Source organism: Mytilus trossulus, chromosome 14 (genome assembly GCF_036588685.1).
Source record: "Mytilus trossulus isolate FHL-02 chromosome 14, PNRI_Mtr1.1.1.hap1, whole genome shotgun sequence".
Classification (NCBI taxonomy): Eukaryota; Metazoa; Mollusca; class Bivalvia; order Mytilida; family Mytilidae; genus Mytilus; species Mytilus trossulus.
This window is the reverse complement of record NC_086386.1, coordinates 15,886,429-15,907,941: the sequence shown is the minus strand read 5'-3', so window position 1 is coordinate 15,907,941 and position 21,513 is coordinate 15,886,429. Positions and strand designations below refer to the sequence as shown.

Genomic DNA, 21,513 nt, shown 5'->3' with positions numbered 1-21,513 from the left:
TATGTCCATTCACGGTCTTTGATTTAATTTCATTGTTCATAGTTAAATGCTAAGTTTTTTTGTGTTTTGGTCTGTTTATCATTTACTTAATCTTTAAGCTAGCAATAGGTGAGCTATACTTTTGATATATGGGATTATTGAATGATGTACCTGTTTGTCTGGAAGGTATCATATCTTCCTCATTTTTATGGTTCATTGTTCAATGTTAAGTTTATGTGTTATGGTTTGTTTTTTCAGTACTTTAAGGAGAAGTTCAACTATGAACATATCTGTCTGGCAGATATCAACCTTGGCCTCATTTTCATGGTTCATTGGTCAATGTTAAATTATTGGTTTCGGTTTGTTTTTCAGTTACCAATTAAAGTAATAGGTGGGCTATATTTGGTGTATGGAATAGTTGTAGGGTGTACACTTGGCCTCATTGTCATGGATCTTTACAAATTACAAACGTAACGGTTAATGTAATACTTATTTAAGAAATTTGCACGAGAACTGTATGTTTTAATGCAGTGTCTGTGTAGATTGGGCCGGATCCCAGGCAAGAAACAAGAAATTATCACATTTATAACCCTACTGAGATGTTAAGGGAATAAAAGATACCGGTTCAGTTTTTCAAGAACATGTTAACATGCTTGTTGGTCATTTATCTGCACCACCACCATGGGGATACCAGATACTTATTTATTTTGCGGCATCACAGTAATAACATTTCACGGAGGTCAATTTCCTATCATTATAATTGGTCAATTTTATTAGCGAATCGATGAATTTTTAAAACTCGTCCAATTAATGCCAATGTGACAATGGCACACCAACCTGTTCCTTCGGTGCAAAGCTATAGATGGAACGGCGGACCAGTTTATTCGTAGGCTACGCGTACCCACATCCGGTTATATAATAAAAATGCTATCGGATCGGAAATAAAACGTGAAATATGATTAAATTTATACGGAATTTGTCGTAATTAGAGAATAGATTACAACTAATCATATATATATATATATATATATATATATATATATATAACTCGTCTAAACATCAACCCAACAATGTTAGATCTGTAAATTTGCTTTCGCAAATTTTTGGTTCTTCCCTCGTCGGGATTCGAACCCATGCTACTGTGATATCGTGACACCAAATCGCCTGCACTGCAGCCGTCCCGCTAGACCACACGACCACCTGGGCTCTCAAAAAAAAAGAGCTTTCGGTGGGCATGTGTTACCTTTCCACGTCAGTTTTAATCTAGCGGCGTACTACAGTACATGATATATAAGGCATGAAGATGTTATTGTTACAGATCAGCTAAATTATCTATAGTAGAGGATCCTACAAATTAATGTAAGATACAATCACAGAAAATAATTATATTCAAAAGTACGTCTGAGTCAGTGACAACCCTACAACAGATGTATCCATCGGATATATATATAGGTACGTGAACAGTTTTTTCTCAGTTAATAAAAATTCTTTAAATGGAAGAGTGTGATATACATGTGGGGAAGACATTTCGTAGTTAGTTTTGAACAAAAACTATCAGTCGATTAATTTTATACAATTATATATAAAAAAAAAACCTCGGGAGTCAATTGCAGTTGCAGAGAAGAGAAGAACGGGAAAATAAATAAATAAAAAGGATTTAAAGTTTAACAGATTTAAATTGTAATGTGTATCAAATGTCAGAAAACCTCAGTTCACGATAAGGACTCTTTGTCCTGTGATTGTTGTTAGGACTGGCAACACTTGAAATGTGCAGGGTTCGGAAAAATGTGCCAAAACAATCCTATTGGATATGATGGTAAAATTTGTTCCAAATCTTAATTAGTTACATGAATCTTTTAAAATTGGTTTATTTTGACACTATTACTTGCTTCTTTAATTCTTATATAGACATCCAAGCTTTAATTTTAGTAGTATAAGATATTTCAAAATTTCAGTTTCTGTTTTACATTTTACTAAAATCTCATATGGGTATTTTTAAAATTCAGATATATATAATTCTTTAAATTCTTTTCATTTACAGGGACTGTACAGTTTCATTTACCATCAGTGTGCATTTAATTTGCAATGTATTATTACCTGATAAATACAATTTGAATTATATTTTTCATACTCTTCACTCGTTCTACACGAAATCGATAATCGAAATCCACATATCATCGATAATTTCCGTTTATATTTCACGTTTCATTCCCGATCCGATAGCATTTTATTATAAAAACGGATGTTGGTACGCGTAGCCTACGATCGACTTTTTGACTATTCGAAAAAACCGACCGTACCCGCATGCGGATACGCGCAGACACTGCCATGTTTTAAACTTGATTATAAACCATCAATTTTGCATACCAATATTTTTATGCTCTTTGTCCATTTCAGATAGATTCCCAAACTATCATTCACATGTCAGAAGAGGAATTGACAAAGTTTGTGCCGCTGTATGGGGATCGCAAAGCAATAATAGCGTTTAGCAGGGACAGAAAAGACACGTCTTGTGAAAAGAAAAAGAAGACAAAGACGTCGTTAATGAAAAAACTTCGGGCAAAAGTGAATGCAATAAAGGGAGGGGCCTCTTATAGTAGTGGAGATGAGGATGAGGATGAAAAAGAGGTACGTAGTTCTTTGAGTAAGAAACTGAAAGGCAACAAGAACGCAGAAAAAAAGAAACGTCTTGTGGATCTAAGCTGTTTCCATAATGACGGTGATGCATATCATCAGATACGAGGAAACAAGGGCGGTGGCCCTAAGTCGTTTGACATGGAAAAATTTGATACGATGGGACAAGTATTAGACCTTGCCAAACAGCTGTATTTTCCAAATGGACACAACGCAGTGAGAGGTAAAATCACGGAATATAAGATAAAATTAACTGACACATATTTTCAAAACATCGACTTACAGTCTACCGTGGAGTCCTGTTATAATCGTTTAAAGATGAGACAATTGAGGTTCAACTTCTGCACAGAAGGCACTACTAGTACAATTGAGAGTGACGAGTTGCCACCTTTATCAATTCCAAAGAATAGGAATGCAACTGCTCAGAGTGGAGTTATTGAAGTAATGGAAATTATTGACTTGCCTCCAACCTGTTTAAGCAAACCTGAAAAATCAAATGACATTTTTGTCACTAATGATTTTTATAATGCAGAACTTCCGGATATCCAAACAAACTTTGATATTGCTGATTTTTCGTTCGACGGTGATATTGCATTTGGTCCTAATGTACGGGCAAGCAATGTAAGCTTAGACTCCACATTACCATTAGAGAGTGGAAGTGGTGATACTTTGGACAGACCATTAGAATTTGGAAATGCTGGTACAGTGGAGAGAAAAATTATTCGTATACATAGGGCTTCAGCTTTAATGGATATGATAATTCATTTTAAAGATCCAAACATCATGACTGTAGACATTGATGCCATCATGGTATTAGACAATGGTAAGGAAGAAGCCGGAGAAGGAGATGGTGTTTTCAGAGATTGTATAACCCAGTTTTGGGATGAATTCTATGAACAATGCACAGAGGGTCGTATTTTCAAGGTACCTGTACTTAGGCATGATTTCCAAAAGGAGGAATGGAAAGCTGTTAGTAGAATAATAAGAAAGGGGTTTGAAGTCAGTGGTTACTGGCCCATTTCAATTATGCCTGCTATATTCGAAGAGTGCATTCATGGAAGCATTGAATCAAGTCTGATTGAATTGTTTTCAGATTACTTACCTGAAATGGAAAGTCAGATTGTTAAAAAAGCTATTTCCAATTTCAATGATGTGGATCAAGATGACTTCCTTGAATTCCTTGATAGTCATTCTTGTAGAAAATTGGTGAATTCTGAAAATGTCCTGCCAATTATTGGAGAGTTGGCACATAAAGAGTTGATTCAACAACCACGCTACGTGATCGAATGTTTCCGTTCAGAATTACGACAGTTACAAGTCACTCCAGGCAAACTACAACAAATTTATCAAGAAATGAAACCAACATCTAAGGAAATTTTGAAATCCTTGAGTGTACCGGAAAACATGAAAGAAGCGGAAAGGCTATGTGCAGGCTTTTTAAAAAGATATATCAAAGATCTAGATGGAGAAAAACAAAAGGCTTTCTTGAGGTTCTGCACAGGTTCAGATGTCCTGCTGGGAATGAAAATAACGATTGAGTTTTTTGAATCTAAAGGGTTCACACGGTCACCAATAGCTCATACATGTGGGCGAGTATTACAAATTCCATCAACTTATGACACATATCCTTCTTTTAGGTCTGAGTTCAATTATCTGTTGAACAGTAAGGTTTGGGTAATGGACATAGTTTAGAGTTCATATAGTGTAATAGTGCTGGCATTCCAGGATGTTCCGATGAAAATGGACATTAACTCAATGTATGAGTACAGTTCTAAATGATTCAAGTATTCTTTGTTTAATAATTCATGTTTAAAGGAGGTTGTGTAATGATTTTGTGTAATGATTTTATGTCGTGAGTTCGGCAGAGGGAGTTTTTTTCAAGTTTTTTTTTTTAAGTGTTCACAGTGTTGAACAGAAAAGCATTTCAGATTTATGTGAACAATTTGTTCTGTGTTTGTTTATGTCCATTACCCAAACCTTACTGTTCAACAGTTTTGAGAGAAACACAAGCTGCATTAAAGTTTTGCCATAAAGGCAAGCCACTTGATTTTATTGTATTATTGTCAATATTGTTATGTTAAAATGATTTCAGTCAAATAGCAGTAGGTATTACTTTTTATTTACCTTGTCATTAACTATTTTGTTGTTTTATTTCAATTACAAGTTTCAGTGAATCTTATTTCATTTAATTGTTAATTCCTCTTGCCATTAACGATTTTTTTCTCACTTTCTTCGGTCTTTGTTTCCCATTATTTTGATTCATGCGTAATCCTAAACATTTTTGAAGATCTTTTCTTACGCTTTAAGATTGATTTGGATCAAACTTGTAAATAATTATCCTCAGTTTATAATAGAAGAAAAGTATAATATACATAGTTATATCACAATATTGTATTGTTATCAGGCAAAAAATAGATCAATTTTCATCGATAAAATGATTTCCTTCTTATGCCTTTTCAGACCTGATTGGCGACCATTACTGAAATAAAATGTTCATCAGAATACACCATGTATCGTAAAAATTGATAGGAGCTATTTAATTCAGGTCTTCGATTGAAATTTTGCTTAGATCAAATGTTTTAAAAGATGTTATTCGATAGTGGACATGACTTTGATACTTTATTGAAAAACATAGAATATAAAAAAGAAGATGGGGTATGATTGCCAATGAGACAACTATCCACAAAAGACCAAAATGACACAAACATTAACAACTTCAGGTCACCATACGGCCTTCAACAATGAGCAAAGCCCATACCGCATAGTCAGCTATAAAAGGCCCCGATAAGACCATGTAAAACAATTCAAACGAGAAAGACTAAAGTTAGTGTTCATTTAGTGTATTTAAGAGCTTCCAAATGAGATAAAAATAAATCTCTCCTTAATTAAGAAGAATTCCTAGCGTAAAGCTTCCTAGCTTAAAACGTATAGTGATATACCTGTATCAACTTGATGAAGTTGCAAAGTTGTGATGCACAATTAACTGGTTACTATCAGAAGATTGGAAGCTATACAAACCCTATCGCTTTTTTATGTTGGTTTAGACAAAGCTTCTTTATGTTGGTTTAGACAGAGATTGTCATTGTTTACATGTATGGTAGAATAAATATATGTCTCTCGTTTAGGGGTACGAAGGGGGACCTTCTTCTGTCATAGGTTTCCTCCTCCTTCTTTCCAATAATTGACCTTTTACAATTAACACTGGTTAGAGGCAACCTAAATTCGACCCATTTCTTCTTTTTATTTTAAGCTTATTTGCGTAGTGCTGTCCTTTGTTTGGTGTCTTGCTTTATTGTTACCAGTTGTGTTTTTGTCCCCGGTTTACTTTTGACACTTTGGTTTTCGCGTACTTCTTTACAATATCTGTTACAAGAAAATCTTTGGTATCGAGCCTTTCAATTTATCAGACAACAAAGACGCATTGCTTCATTTTTAGAAACGACATCAACTGGTACAGTGGAACCTGGTTAAACCGAATCCTGTATAACCGAAAACCTGTATTAACCAAACATGCTCTTAAGCTCTATCGTATCAAATTGTATGCGTTAAGAACCTGACATCAACCAAAACCGAACCACATATTAAGTCCCGAAGAGGTTCTTTTTAAACAGGTTTCACTGTTCTAAGAATTATGTATTTACAGCACAACACAGAAAGGGTTAAACAGATTACCCCTTTGGAAAGGGCACCTGGCCTAAAAGGTCCAGAGAGCTTTGCTATCACTTCAGTATGTGTCGTCGTCCGTTGTTACCGTTTCTGAGATATCTGCAAGTTTAATAGGTACTTCTAGTAATGTGGCATTGCTGTGTAATAAAAGTTGCATTACTTCTAGTTTGAAGACTATGTTGAGGCCCTGCTCCTAGGGCATGATCCAGCGACTTTGAATGAACTACATTTTGCAAGTTACTTTTTCTGCTAACAGTAAAGGTAAAGGTAATATGTTTGGCTAGCTGAACCGTGAAGTCATTATGTTAGATATATCATCCTTCTTTCTGAGTAGTCTAGTCCTACAGACGGATAAATTGGTTTTTTGTCGGACTAGTCGTTTAAGTAAACTTAACTTAATGATGACTTAACGGTTCAGCTAGCAATCAAGCTAACCAAATACAAGTATATAACTTACACACTCGAATGTTTTGCTGTTAGTTAGTTTGATAGAAACTACTAAGATTTGCTATCAAGTTACAACATCACGGTTTGTACATCTCAATTTTTTTAACAGTTTGAGGCTCGAGATTATAGTCTAGTGACTTTGAATTAATAAGCAATAATCCTGTTCATCAGATTGGTGTTTTTTTTTCGAAACATATATCAGTGTCAACAATTTATCTTTAACGTCGAGCTAGAGCTGATGACCAAATATACAATAATTCCAGGCAGAAGTTTAACGGAAGGAGAAGGTGAATGTAATATAGCCACATATTGAGGAAAAAACTACAAAATTACGTTTAATGGTCTGGCAATTAATGATTAATCCTCAAAATCAATCACAACCTTCGGTTTCTTTTTAATATGGAACCTTGTATAATATCATAAAAATGCATAGACTAATACAAAAGTTATTGCCCGGATACCAGAAATTCCTTTTTGTTGACCCCTATTACCTAAACTGTTTGGACCATAACCCCCGAATACAGTCCCATCTGGTTAGTATTGCCGAACTGATGGTACAAATTAATACAAATCCATACACTTATATATACTCAAGTTTGACTACATTACATTCGCCTTCTCCGTCCGCTGCCCCGCAAATATTACCGTTACACTTTTCCATGAAACTTCTGTATGAAATTACTATAGGTCATGGGGATTTTCACATTCAACCTTTTATAGTAATATTCTTTACAAAGCACAAAAATGTCGGCATTAACCTTAAAAGCTATCAAAACCTGTAAACAAGACTTTTTCTATTTTTCTATAGTACAGTTACGATACTGTTGTCGGGTAATTATGGATGGTATATTTTGGCTTTGCTATTCTTTCACTTATAGGGTCTTTGCATTGGAAATAAACAGTTATGTTCTTAAGCCAGCTTTTGACCTGCTACGGGTTGTGTTCTTCTTAAATATTTTATGATGGTATGATACTAAACAAAAAAAAGGGAAGAATTGAGCTTGATATTCATTTGGTGAAAACATAATCTTTCAATCATTTTAATTGAGGTCTAGAGCTGGCATGTCAGTAACTGCTAGTAGTCATTTATGTATAATTGTTATTTTGTTTTCTGCTCTTTGGCCAGGTTATTGTCTCTTTGTCAGATTCCCCATTTCCATTCTCAGTTTTATCAAGATATAGCCTGGGAATCCAAATGAATTCGGACGACTATGACGACACGGTCGTTACATTAAGTCAATTAATGACTTAAATTGTAAATTCATCCCTTATTGGAGTAATTGTCATTAACAGATGCTGTTTACCGAATGTTGCGGTTTTTTGGGGGCAAAAACTGTGATGATTGTAATCATAAAACGGCATGTCGCATAGTAAGAGTATTACTAGTAATTCTATTCTTTAATACTTTGAGCAAATGATGCTCATCAGTACAATGTGCTTTAGGTATCATATATCACAGCATCACTGATGAAAGATATACACACCTAAAATTACGGGTCTTATCTTAATAAAAAAAATACTATTCCGGCTTCTTGTAATTTCAATTGACAAATATCACGAAGATGTCTAAACAATACTTAATTCAGGAAATGAGAAAAAAAATCGAAAGCTTGTAGTCAATTTCATATTATAATACTGTTGATTTTGGAATTTGGTAAAACTTTAATACATTCTTTTCGGTGTCGGGTACGTCATGTGATGTGGTATATAATCTTAATCCGTGTCACCAGCTGCAGATGACCCCATTTTTTTTCATGTTCTATGCTATTGCATGGAACGTTGCCTCATTGACGCATGCCAAATAATCCGATTGTCTGTTCATGCTAAAACATTTTTCAAGTTGTATATGTTTAATGTAGAGAGATTTATTTTAGTAAATTTATAAATAAATATAATATTAATAAAACCAATATTGAATTATAAATTTTGTTTTATTATATCCCTCATTTGTAAATAAAGTGTGGCTCTGTCATAGGGATCTCTTGTTTTTGTCCAGCTGTTTTCCTCCATTAATATGTCAGCCAGGTCCAAAATGTCATTGTCACAGTCTGAATCGTCGAAGTCACACTCCTCGGCACAAGCATTTAGTTCGACATTGTCCAAAGGTAGTGAATAATCCTCGGTGCCTTTCAAGAAAGGTGCCTGGTATAAGACCATTGGACGCCCGTTTATGTCGCAATGCTTCGATTTGCGAATTCGGTGTGCATTCCATGTTTCAACGACATTTTCAAGCTCTTTCTGAAATAGAAATAACTTGATAAAAGTGGTGTTAAAATGCATTCTCTTCGATTAAAATCTAATTTGTTTAATGAAGACACGTGCAGTTAATAGAGACACATCTGGATGTAACTTGATGAAAAAGAAATAAATTACAGAAATAGCAATTGCGGATTTTATGATCGCCAAAAAATGTGTGGTCGTTTTGGTAGTACTTTGAGGCGTTTTTTTCTACATGGCACCGTGAAGTAACTGTATTTCTTCTTCACGGACCTACCTGAAATTATATCAGAATGCATTTATTTTGTTTGTATGACGATTTTGGGATTAATGAAATTAGTGGGATTATTTTCTAATAAGTAGATGTGTATGTTGTTATGACGCGTCATGCGCTTCTTGAAAAATTCCAATGTCATCTAAGATTACAATCATTGAGTTCCTTAACTTGTTTGCACACAAGTTACCCACAGTCAGACGCCAAAGACTGTCTTATAGATAGGTGTTTTTTTCTGGCATGGAACCTTTTTTTCATGAAATTTACGTTTGCCTTTTTTTCTATTCATTTCACAATAACTTTTAAGCAAGTAGATTTAAGCTCGCGCTATATCTTTTTTTGCGAGATAAAAAGGGGATTGGGGTAAATTAGAACAATGCTGTTTATAATTTGAGAACTTATAGTTAAAGTCAGATTTAGATGGGATTATTTTTTGCGATAAGAATCCTTATGAAATTCCTGTTTAAATTTCATTTAACCGTTCTAACATAGCTTTTTTTTGTTTGTTTCAGAGATAAAAGGGTCAAAAGATAATTACAAGGGCCAGTGGTTGCAAATTTTTGGAAGAAAACATTGCCAGTTTAAGTCTTTATGTCTTTACGACTTTTTTTTATATAAAATGTCTCTTTCAAGTACGTTTTTATACTGAAACATATAACATGTTAAACGTTTATCAAATTAAGCGTTTGGAATAGTTCTTCGTTGTTTCGTTTTGATTTAAGATGATATTTATATATCATATTCTATCTTACTCTGATAATATCCATGAAAAAATATTGTATCAGACTTTTATCGATGAAGTCGCCTGTGAAGTAGCCGTCTTGCTTCATCTGTTCAAAGAATTCCATCCAAAATTGTACACATTCTTTTCTAAGTATTCCCCACCAGCTCTCTATACGTTGATTGTGTTGACTTGTTCCATAGAGAAAAGCTGTTCTGCTTCCGGGACCATTCCTCCTTAAGAATGACTGCATTTCAGCAATATAACTGTTTTCGGTTCCCATGTCTGATCGTATTGAATGTGGTACCCTTTCTAAAGAAGTCAAAGCTTCTACATAAAATCCCGCTACAATTCGTGGGTTATTATTGCTTCTACCAACACGTAACCAAATTATAAACCTTGAAAACCCATCTATACATCCGTTGACACAAATTCCATACGGTTTTAACTTATCATATGAGTCAAGGTGCCATATGTAGTTGGGACCCTTGGATCTATAGTGCCTTCTTTTTAGTTTGCGCTTAACTCTCGCAGCAACGCCAGAAGGATCCAATATGCCTAATAGGATTCTTACCATCTCCTTTTGGACAATAAAACCATTCTGTAAGCATCTCGAATGCATCCAACGGTATCCATGGAGACAACCAGATGACTTTAGTTGTTCGAAGATAAACATAGCAACTTGGAAAATATCCGAAAAATTCTTTCGTCTGTACAATCCATACGAAGCTAAGCGTCTTTTCAAAGTTCTCATAGATAAAATAACATTATGTCTTTGAGCCAACAAACCAATAATTTCTTCATATTGCAAACCTAGGCTAAAGTAGGTTGAAATAATGATAGCTAAATCATTTGTGGTCATGATTATTTGATCTGACACCTGTAATAAAGTAAGCTGTTTAAAATGTGACTACTTCAATTCAAAGATTTGTAAACTAGTATTACTATCGAGCATCGTGGGTCGAATGTTAATCCTAAATGAGTATAATTGATCACAGTGACTAATGACTGGCGATAAGTATCGCTAAAGAAACGAAACTTTGATGTGTCGTCATAGTAATAATCTATTTGTTACGGGTGTGGACCCCCCTTTTTAAAATGTCTGAATCCGCCCCTAGGATAAAATTTGGTATCAATGCCAGACGGCCGTTTCGTCTAAATTGTGGCTAGTTTATACAGCCATAACTAACATGACTAAGGCCATAAACATAGTATTGACTAGTTTTGGTACTCGATGAACATCGTTTCAATATCCTCTCAGTGACGTCGATGGTAATAAGATATACCGCCTATCTAATACACCAAAATGTTAAATGTTTATATGTATCAAGTTAAGCAGCAAATAAGGAACGGTGTAATATGATACCCGTAGCCCATTCACGACACAATAATTTACACGACAGAAATAACATAACTTGAGTGTCAGTGCATTAAAACAAACTAAGTGTACCCCGGGGGGCCCTCTTACGAACAAATAACCCGTTTACATTGGAATTCATAAAAAAGGAATAAGAATTATAAGTTTCTTATTGAATAGTAACTTCGTTTTACACACTGTTCCTAATTACTTTTCTCTGAATTAATACAGTCAGTAAAATTCTACCTATGTTAAAAATTACCTTAATTTATAGAATGTTTGTCCGGCAGGATCGCCTTCCATAAAGCATAGTGTGCCCATGCTATAAACACGTGTAACTATTGATTACAATATACTAACTACGAGTTACTAACTTGTGCGCGCAAGTTACTATCTTGTGCGCACAAGTTGGTAACTCGTGCGCACAAGTTGTGTAACTCGTGCGCACAAGTTGTGTAACTTGTGCGCACAAGATAGTAACCTGCGCGCACAAGTTAGTAACTCGTGCGCGCAAGTTTGTAACTCGTGCGCGCAAGTTATGTAACTTGTGCGCACAAGATAGTAACTCGTGCGCGCAAGTTGTGTAACTCGTGCGCACAAGATAGTAACTTGTGCGCGCAAGTTGGTAACTTGTGCGCACAAGTTGAATTTTTTTTTTTGCATGGCACTCCAGGGCTTCCGTAATTTCAACTGTCATTTTGTGAATGAATGATATATCATTTCAAAGTTACTTTGAAGCAAAATTAATTAAAGGTATTAATTTACCTATTACTTTATTTTCTTTTTTTTTCAAATCTGACCTCTGTTAAAAGATACGGAAGCCCTGGAGTGCCATGCAAAAAAAAAAATTCAACTTGTGCGCACAAGTTACCAACTTGCGCGCACAAGTTACTATCTTGTGCGCACGAGTTACACAACTTGCGCGCACGAGTTACTATCTTGTGCGCACAAGTTACATAACTTGCGCGCACGAGTTACAAACTTGCGCGCACGAGTTACTAACTTGTGCGCGCAAGTTACTATCTTGTGCGCACAAGTTACGCAACTTGTGCGCACGAGTTACACAACTTGTGCGCACGAGTTACCAACTTGTGCGCACAAGATAGTAACTTGCGCGCACAAGTTAGTAACTCGTAGTTAGTATATTGTAATCAATAGTTACACGTGTTTATAGCATGGGCACACTATGCTTTATGGAAGGCGATCCTGCCGGACAAACATTCTATAAATTAAGGTAATTTTTAACATAGGTAGAATTTTACTGACTGTATTAATTCAGAGAAAAGTAATTAGGAACAGTGTGTAAAACGAAGTTACTATTCAATAAGAAACTTATAATTCTTATTCCTTTTTTATGAATTCCAATGTAAACGGGTTATTTGTTCGTAAGAGGGCCCCCCGGGGTACACTTAGTTTGTTTTAATGCACTGACACTCAAGTTATGTTATTTCTGTCGTGTAAATTATTGTGTCGTGAATGGGCTACGGGTATCATATTACACCGTTCCTTATTTGCTGCTTAACTTGATACATATAAACATTTAACATTTTGGTGTATTAGATAGGCGGTATATCTTATTACCATCGACGTCACTGAGAGGATATTGAAACGATGTTCATCGAGTACCAAAATCAGTCAATACTATGTTTATGGCCTTAGTCATGTTAGTTATGGCTGTATAAACTAGCCACAATTTAGACGAAACGGCCGTCTGGCATTGATACCAAATTTTATCCTAGGGGCGGATTCAGACATTTTAAAAAGGGGGGTCCACACCCGTAACAAATAGATTATTACTATGACGACACATCAAAGTTTCGTTTCTTTAGCGATACTTATCGCCAGTCATTAGTCACTGTGATCAATTATACTCATTTAGGATTAACATTCGACCCACGATGCTCGATAGTAATACTAGTTTACAAATCTTTGAATTGAAGTAGTCACATTTTAAACAGCTAACTTTATTACAGGTGTCAGATCAAATAATCATGACCACAAATGATTTAGCTATCATTATTTCAACCTACTTTAGCCTAGGTTTGCAATATGAAGAAATTATTGGTTTGTTGGCTCAAAGACATAATGTTATTTTATCTATGAGAACTTTGAAAAGACGCTTAGCTTCGTATGGATTGTACAGACGAAAGAATTTTTCGGATATTTTCCAAGTTGCTATGTTTATCTTCGAACAACTAAAGTCATCTGGTTGTCTCCATGGATACCGTTGGATGCATTCGAGATGCTTACAGAATGGTTTTATTGTCCAAAAGGAGATGGTAAGAATCCTATTAGGCATATTGGATCCTTCTGGCGTTGCTGCGAGAGTTAAGCGCAAACTAAAAAGAAGGCACTATAGATCCAAGGGTCCCAACTACATATGGCACCTTGACTCATATGATAAGTTAAAACCGTATGGAATTTGTGTCAACGGATGTATAGATGGGTTTTCAAGGTTTATAATTTGGTTACGTGTTGGTAGAAGCAATAATAACCCACGAATTGTAGCGGGATTTTATGTAGAAGCTTTGACTTCTTTAGAAAGGGTACCACATTCAATACGATCAGACATGGGAACCGAAAACAGTTATATTGCTGAAATGCAGTCATTCTTAAGGAGGAATGGTCCCGGAAGCAGAACAGCTTTTCTCTATGGAACAAGTCAACACAATCAACGTATAGAGAGCTGGTGGGGAATACTTAGAAAAGAATGTGTACAATTTTGGATGGAATTCTTTGAACAGATGAAGCAAGACGGCTACTTCACAGGCGACTTCATCGATAAAAGTCTGATACAATATTTTTTCATGGATATTATCAGAGTAAGATAGAATATGATATATAAATATCATCTTAAATCAAAACGAAACAACGAAGAACTATTCCAAACGCTTAATTTGATAAACGTTTAACATGTTATATGTTTCAGTATAAAAACGTACTTGAAAGAGACATTTTATATAAAAAAAAGTCGTAAAGACATAAAGACTTAAACTGGCAATGTTTTCTTCCAAAAATTTGCAACCACTGGCCCTTGTAATTATCTTTTGACCCTTTTATCTCTGAAACAAACAAAAAAAAGCTATGTTAGAACGGTTAAATGAAATTTAAACAGGAATTTCATAAGGATTCTTATCGCAAAAAATAATCCCATCTAAATCTGACTTTAACTATAAGTTCTCAAATTATAAACAGCATTGTTCTAATTTACCCCAATCCCCTTTTTATCTCGCAAAAAAAGATATAGCGCGAGCTTAAATCTACTTGCTTAAAAGTTATTGTGAAATGAATAGAAAAAAAGGCAAACGTAAATTTCATGAAAAAAAGGTTCCATGCCAGAAAAAAACACCTATCTATAAGACAGTCTTTGGCGTCTGACTGTGGGTAACTTGTGTGCAAACAAGTTAAGGAACTCAATGATTGTAATCTTAGATGACATTGGAATTTTTCAAGAAGCGCATGACGCGTCATAACAACATACACATCTACTTATTAGAAAATAATCCCACTAATTTCATTAATCCCAAAATCGTCATACAAACAAAATAAATGCATTCTGATATAATTTCAGGTAGGTCCGTGAAGAAGAAATACAGTTACTTCACGGTGCCATGTAGAAAAAAACGCCTCAAAGTACTACCAAAACGACCACACATTTTTTGGCGATCATAAAATCCGCAATTGCTATTTCTGTAATTTATTTCTTTTTCATCAAGTTACATCCAGATGTGTCTCTATTAACTGCACGTGTCTTCATTAAACAAATTAGATTTTAATCGAAGAGAATGCATTTTAACACCACTTTTATCAAGTTATTTCTATTTCAGAAAGAGCTTGAAAATGTCGTTGAAACATGGAATGCACACCGAATTCGCAAATCGAAGCATTGCGACATAAACGGGCGTCCAATGGTCTTATACCAGGCACCTTTCTTGAAAGGCACCGAGGATTATTCACTACCTTTGGACAATGTCGAACTAAATGCTTGTGCCGAGGAGTGTGACTTCGACGATTCAGACTGTGACAATGACATTTTGGACCTGGCTGACATATTAATGGAGGAAAACAGCTGGACAAAAACAAGAGATCCCTATGACAGAGCCACACTTTATTTACAAATGAGGGATATAATAAAACAAAATTTATAATTCAATATTGGTTTTATTAATATTATATTTATTTATAAATTTACTAAAATAAATCTCTCTACATTAAACATATACAACTTGAAAAATGTTTTAGCATGAACAGACAATCGGATTATTTGGCATGCGTCAATGAGGCAACGTTCCATGCAATAGCATAGAACATGAAAAAAAATGGGGTCATCTGCAGCTGGTGACACGGATTAAGATTATATACCACATCACATGACGTACCCGACACCGAAAAGAATGTATTAAAGTTTTACCAAATTCCAAAATCAACAGTATTATAATATGAAATTGACTACAAGCTTTCGATTTTTTTTCTCATTTCCTGAATTAAGTATTGTTTAGACATCTTCGTGATATTTGTCAATTGAAATTACAAGAAGCCGGAATAGTATTTTTTTTATTAAGATAAGACCCGTAATTTTAGGTGTGTATATCTTTCATCAGTGATGCTGTGATATATGATACCTAAAGCACATTGTACTGATGAGCATCATTTGCTCAAAGTATTAAAGAATAGAATTACTAGTAATACTCTTACTATGCGACATGCCGTTTTATGATTACAATCATCACAGTTTTTGCCCCCAAAAAACCGCAACATTCGGTAAACAGCATCTGTTAATGACAATTACTCCAATAAGGGATGAATTTACAATTTAAGTCATTAATTGACTTAATGTAACGACCGTGTCGTCATAGTCGTCCGAATTCATTTGGATTCCCAGGCTATATCTTGATAAAACTGAGAATGGAAATGGGGAATCTGACAAAGAGACAATAACCTGGCCAAAGAGCAGAAAACAAAATAACAATTATACATAAATGACTACTAGCAGTTACTGACATGCCAGCTCTAGACCTCAATTAAAATGATTGAAAGATTATGTTTTCACCAAATGAATATCAAGCTCAATTCTTCCCTTTTTTTTGTTTAGTATCATACCATCATAAAATATTTAAGAAGAACACAACCCGTAGCAGGTCAAAAGCTGGCTTAAGAACATAACTGTTTATTTCCAATGCAAAGACCCTATAAGTGAAAGAATAGCAAAGCCAAAATATACCATCCATAATTACCCGACAACAGTATCGTAACTGTACTATAGAAAAATAGAAAAAGTCTTGTTTACAGGTTTTGATAGCTTTTAAGGTTAATGCCGACATTTTTGTGCTTTGTAAAGAATATTACTATAAAAGGTTGAATGTGAAAATCCCCATGACCTATAGTAATTTCATACAGAAGTTTCATGGAAAAGTGTAACGGTAATATTTGCGGGGCAGCGGACGGAGAAGGCGAATGTAATGTAGTCAAACTTGAGTATATATAAGTGTATGGATTTGTATTAATTTGTACCATCAGTTCGGCAATACTAACCAGATGGGACTGTATTCGGGGGTTATGGTCCAAACAGTTTAGGTAATAGGGGTCAACAAAAAGGAATTTCTGGTATCCGGGCAATAACTTTTGTATTAGTCTATGCATTTTTATGATATTATACAAGGTTCCATATTAAAAAGAAACCGAAGGTTGTGATTGATTTTGAGGATTAATCATTAATTGCCAGACCATTAAACGTAATTTTGTAGTTTTTTCCTCAATATGTGGCTATATTACATTCACCTTCTCCTTCCGTTAAACTTCTGCCTGGAATTATTGTATATTTGGTCATCAGCTCTAGCTCGACGTTAAAGATAAATTGTTGACACTGATATATGTTTCGAAAAAAAAACACCAATCTGATGAACAGGATTATTGCTTATTAATTCAAAGTCACTAGACTATAATCTCGAGTCTCAAACTGTTAAAAAAATTGAGATGTACAAACCGTGATGTTGTAACTTGATAGCAAATCTTAGTAGTTTCTATCAAACTAACTAACAGCAAAACATTCGAGTGTGTAAGTTATATACTTGTATTTGGTTAGCTTGATTGCTAGCTGAACCGTTAAGTCATCATTAAGTTAAGTTTACTTAAACGACTAGTCCGACAAAAAACCAATTTATCCGTCTGTAGGACTAGACTACTCAGAAAGAAGGATGATATATCTAACATAATGACTTCACGGTTCAGCTAGCCAAACATATTACCTTTACCTTTACTGTTAGCAGAAAAAGTAACTTGCAAAATGTAGTTCATTCAAAGTCGCTGGATCATGCCCTAGGAGCAGGGCCTCAACATAGTCTTCAAACTAGAAGTAATGCAACTTTTATTACACAGCAATGCCACATTACTAGAAGTACCTATTAAACTTGCAGATATCTCAGAAACGGTAACAACGGACGACGACACATACTGAAGTGATAGCAAAGCTCTCTGGACCTTTTAGGCCAGGTGCCCTTTCCAAAGGGGTAATCTGTTTAACCCTTTCTGTGTTGTGCTGTAAATACATAATTCTTAGAACAGTGAAACCTGTTTAAAAAGAACCTCTTCGGGACTTAATATGTGGTTCGGTTTTGGTTGATGTCAGGTTCTTAACGCATACAATTTGATACGATAGAGCTTAAGAGCATGTTTGGTTAATACAGGTTTTCGGTTATACAGGATTCGGTTTAACCAGGTTTCACTGTACCAGTTGATGTCGTTTCTAAAAATGAAGCAATGCGTCTTTGTTGTCTGATAAATTGAAAGGCTCGATACCAAAGATTTTCTTGTAACAGATATTGTAAAGAAGTACGCGAAAACCAAAGTGTCAAAAGTAAACCGGGGACAAAAACACAACTGGTAACAATAAAGCAAGACACCAAACAAAGGACAGCACTACGCAAATAAGCTTAAAATAAAAAGAAGAAATGGGTCGAATTTAGGTTGCCTCTAACCAGTGTTAATTGTAAAAGGTCAATTATTGGAAAGAAGGAGGAGGAAACCTATGACAGAAGAAGGTCCCCCTTCGTACCCCTAAACGAGAGACATATATTTATTCTACCATACATGTAAACAATGACAATCTCTGTCTAAACCAACATAAAGAAGCTTTGTCTAAACCAACATAAAAAAGCGATAGGGTTTGTATAACTTCCAATCTTCTGATAGTAACCAGTTAATTGTGCATCACAACTTTGCAACTTCATCAAGTTGATACAGGTATATCACTATACGTTTTAAGCTAGGAAGCTTTACGCTAGGAATTCTTCTTAATTAAGGAGAGATTTATTTTTATCTCATTTGGAAGCTCTTAAATACACTAAATGAACACTAACTTTAGTCTTTCTCGTTTGAATTGTTTTACATGGTCTTATCGGGGCCTTTTATAGCTGACTATGCGGTATGGGCTTTGCTCATTGTTGAAGGCCGTATGGTGACCTGAAGTTGTTAATGTTTGTGTCATTTTGGTCTTTTGTGGATAGTTGTCTCATTGGCAATCATACCCCATCTTCTTTTTTATATTCTATGTTTTTCAATAAAGTATCAAAGTCATGTCCACTATCGAATAACATCTTTTAAAACATTTGATCTAAGCAAAATTTCAATCGAAGACCTGAATTAAATAGCTCCTATCAATTTTTACGATACATGGTGTATTCTGATGAACATTTTATTTCAGTAATGGTCGCCAATCAGGTCTGAAAAGGCATAAGAAGGAAATCATTTTATCGATGAAAATTGATCTATTTTTTGCCTGATAACAATACAATATTGTGATATAACTATGTATATTATACTTTTCTTCTATTATAAACTGAGGATAATTATTTACAAGTTTGATCCAAATCAATCTTAAAGCGTAAGAAAAGATCTTCAAAAATGTTTAGGATTACGCATGAATCAAAATAATGGGAAACAAAGACCGAAGAAAGTGAGAAAAAAATCGTTAATGGCAAGAGGAATTAACAATTAAATGAAATAAGATTCACTGAAACTTGTAATTGAAATAAAACAACAAAATAGTTAATGACAAGGTAAATAAAAAGTAATACCTACTGCTATTTGACTGAAATCATTTTAACATAACAATATTGACAATAATACAATAAAATCAAGTGGCTTGCCTTTATGGCAAAACTTTAATGCAGCTTGTGTTTCTCTCAAAACTGTTGAACAGTAAGGTTTGGGTAATGGACATAAACAAACACAGAACAAATTGTTCACATAAATCTGAAATGCTTTTCTGTTCAACACTGTGAACACTTAAAAAAAAAAACTTGAAAAAAACTCCCTCTGCCGAACTCACGACATAAAATCATTACACAAAATCATTACACAACCTCCTTTAAACATGAATTATTAAACAAAGAATACTTGAATCATTTAGAACTGTACTCATACATTGAGTTAATGTCCATTTTCATCGGAACATCCTGGAATGCCAGCACTATTACACTATATGAACTCTAAACTATGTCCATTACCCAAACCTTACTGTTCAACAGATAATTGAACTCAGACCTAAAAGAAGGATATGTGTCATAAGTTGATGGAATTTGTAATACTCGCCCACATGTATGAGCTATTGGTGACCGTGTGAACCCTTTAGATTCAAAAAACTCAATCGTTATTTTCATTCCCAGCAGGACATCTGAACCTGTGCAGAACCTCAAGAAAGCCTTTTGTTTTTCTCCATCTAGATCTTTGATATATCTTTTTAAAAAGCCTGCACATAGCCTTTCCGCTTCTTTCATGTTTTCCGGTACACTCAAGGATTTCAAAATTTCCTTAGATGTTGGTTTCATTTCTTGATAAATTTGTTGTAGTTTGCCTGGAGTGACTTGTAACTGTCGTAATTCTGAACGGAAACATTCGATCACGTAGCGTGGTTGTTGAATCAACTCTTTATGTGCCAACTCTCCAATAATTGGCAGGACATTTTCAGAATTCACCAATTTTCTACAAGAATGACTATCAAGGAATTCAAGGAAGTCATCTTGATCCACATCATTGAAATTGGAAATAGCTTTTTTAACAATCTGACTTTCCATTTCAGGTAAGTAATCTGAAAACAATTCAATCAGACTTGATTCAATGCTTCCATGAATGCACTCTTCGAATATAGCAGGCATAATTGAAATGGGCCAGTAACCACTGACTTCAAACCCCTTTCTTATTATTCTACTAACAGCTTTCCATTCCTCCTTTTGGAAATCATGCCTAAGTACAGGTACCTTGAAAATACGACCCTCTGTGCATTGTTCATAGAATTCATCCCAAAACTGGGTTATACAATCTCTGAAAACACCATCTCCTTCTCCGGCTTCTTCCTTACCATTGTCTAATACCATGATGGCATCAATGTCTACAGTCATGATGTTTGGATCTTTAAAATGAATTATCATATCCATTAAAGCTGAAGCCCTATGTATACGAATAATTTTTCTCTCCACTGTACCAGCATTTCCAAATTCTAATGGTCTGTCCAAAGTATCACCACTTCCACTCTCTAATGGTAATGTGGAGTCTAAGCTTACATTGCTTGCCCGTACATTAGGACCAAATGCAATATCACCGTCGAACGAAAAATCAGCAATATCAAAGTTTGTTTGGATATCCGGAAGTTCTGCATTATAAAAATCATTAGTGACAAAAATGTCATTTGATTTTTCAGGTTTGCTTAAACAGGTTGGAGGCAAGTCAATAATTTCCATTACTTCAATAACTCCACTCTGAGCAGTTGCATTCCTATTCTTTGGAATTGATAAAGGTGGCAACTCGTCACTCTCAATTGTACTAGTAGTGCCTTCTGTGCAGAAGTTGAACCTCAATTGTCTCATCTTTAAACGATTATAACAGGACTCCACGGTAGACTGTAAGTCGATGTTTTGAAAATATGTGTCAGTTAATTTTATCTTATATTCCGTGATTTTACCTCTCACTGCGTTGTGTCCATTTGGAAAATACAGCTGTTTGGCAAGGTCTAATACTTGTCCCATCGTATCAAATTTTTCCATGTCAAACGACTTAGGGCCACCGCCCTTGTTTCCTCGTATCTGATGATATGCATCACCGTCATTATGGAAACAGCTTAGATCCACAAGACGTTTCTTTTTTTCTGCGTTCTTGTTGCCTTTCAGTTTCTTACTCAAAGAACTACGTACCTCTTTTTCATCCTCATCCTCATCTCCACTACTA

The 21,513-nt window shown here is 34.9% G+C and overlaps 3 protein-coding genes across 13 annotated transcripts in view; 1 reads left to right on the top strand and 2 right to left on the bottom strand.

Moving 5' to 3' along the window:
* The window catches only part of LOC134696397 (neurobeachin-like), a 261,592-nt gene that overhangs the window by 54,360 nt on the left and 185,719 nt on the right, over positions 1-21,513 (bottom strand). The window lies entirely within an intron of this gene.
* Positions 8,583-11,722, bottom strand: LOC134696395 (uncharacterized). Of its 3 annotated transcripts, XM_063558147.1 has the most exons (3): positions 11,558-11,722; positions 9,970-10,818; positions 8,586-8,964 (listed from the first exon to the last, which is right to left on the bottom strand). In XM_063558147.1, the coding sequence occupies exons 2-3, from the start codon at positions 10,798-10,800 to the stop codon at positions 8,644-8,646; spliced, it is 1,152 nt and encodes a 383-aa protein (XP_063414217.1). In that variant the 5' UTR covers positions 10,801-10,818; positions 11,558-11,722; the 3' UTR covers positions 8,586-8,643. The 3 variants fall into 3 exon arrangements, with proteins under 3 accessions (XP_063414218.1, XP_063414217.1, XP_063414216.1); XM_063558148.1 differs by having other exon boundaries at positions 8,583-8,964; positions 10,513-11,722; XM_063558146.1 differs by having other exon boundaries at positions 9,970-11,722.
* On the top strand, positions 12,369-15,505 carry LOC134696490 (uncharacterized). 2 transcript variants are annotated; one of them, XM_063558323.1, is made up of 3 exons: positions 12,369-12,529; positions 13,269-13,574; positions 15,123-15,505. In XM_063558323.1, exons 2-3 carry the CDS (start codon positions 13,287-13,289, stop codon positions 15,441-15,443), a joined length of 609 nt encoding a protein of 202 aa, XP_063414393.1. In that variant the 5' UTR covers positions 12,369-12,529; positions 13,269-13,286; the 3' UTR covers positions 15,444-15,505. The 2 variants fall into 2 exon arrangements, with proteins under 2 accessions (XP_063414393.1, XP_063414392.1); XM_063558322.1 differs by having other exon boundaries at positions 13,269-14,117; positions 15,123-15,501.

Excerpts from the sequence above, each read along its gene's own strand:
- LOC134696490 (XM_063558322.1), top strand. The coding sequence starts at position 13,287 with ATGACCACAAATGATTTAGCTATCATTATTTCAACCTACTTTAGCCTA. Across the intron at positions 14,118-15,122 it reads TTTTCATGGATATTATCAGA|AAAGAGCTTGAAAATGTCGT; the intron begins GTAAGATAGAAT and ends TTTCTATTTCAG.
- LOC134696395 (XM_063558146.1), bottom strand. The coding sequence starts at position 10,800 with ATGACCACAAATGATTTAGCTATCATTATTTCAACCTACTTTAGCCTA. Across the intron at positions 8,965-9,969 it reads TTTTCATGGATATTATCAGA|AAAGAGCTTGAAAATGTCGT; the intron begins GTAAGATAGAAT and ends TTTCTATTTCAG.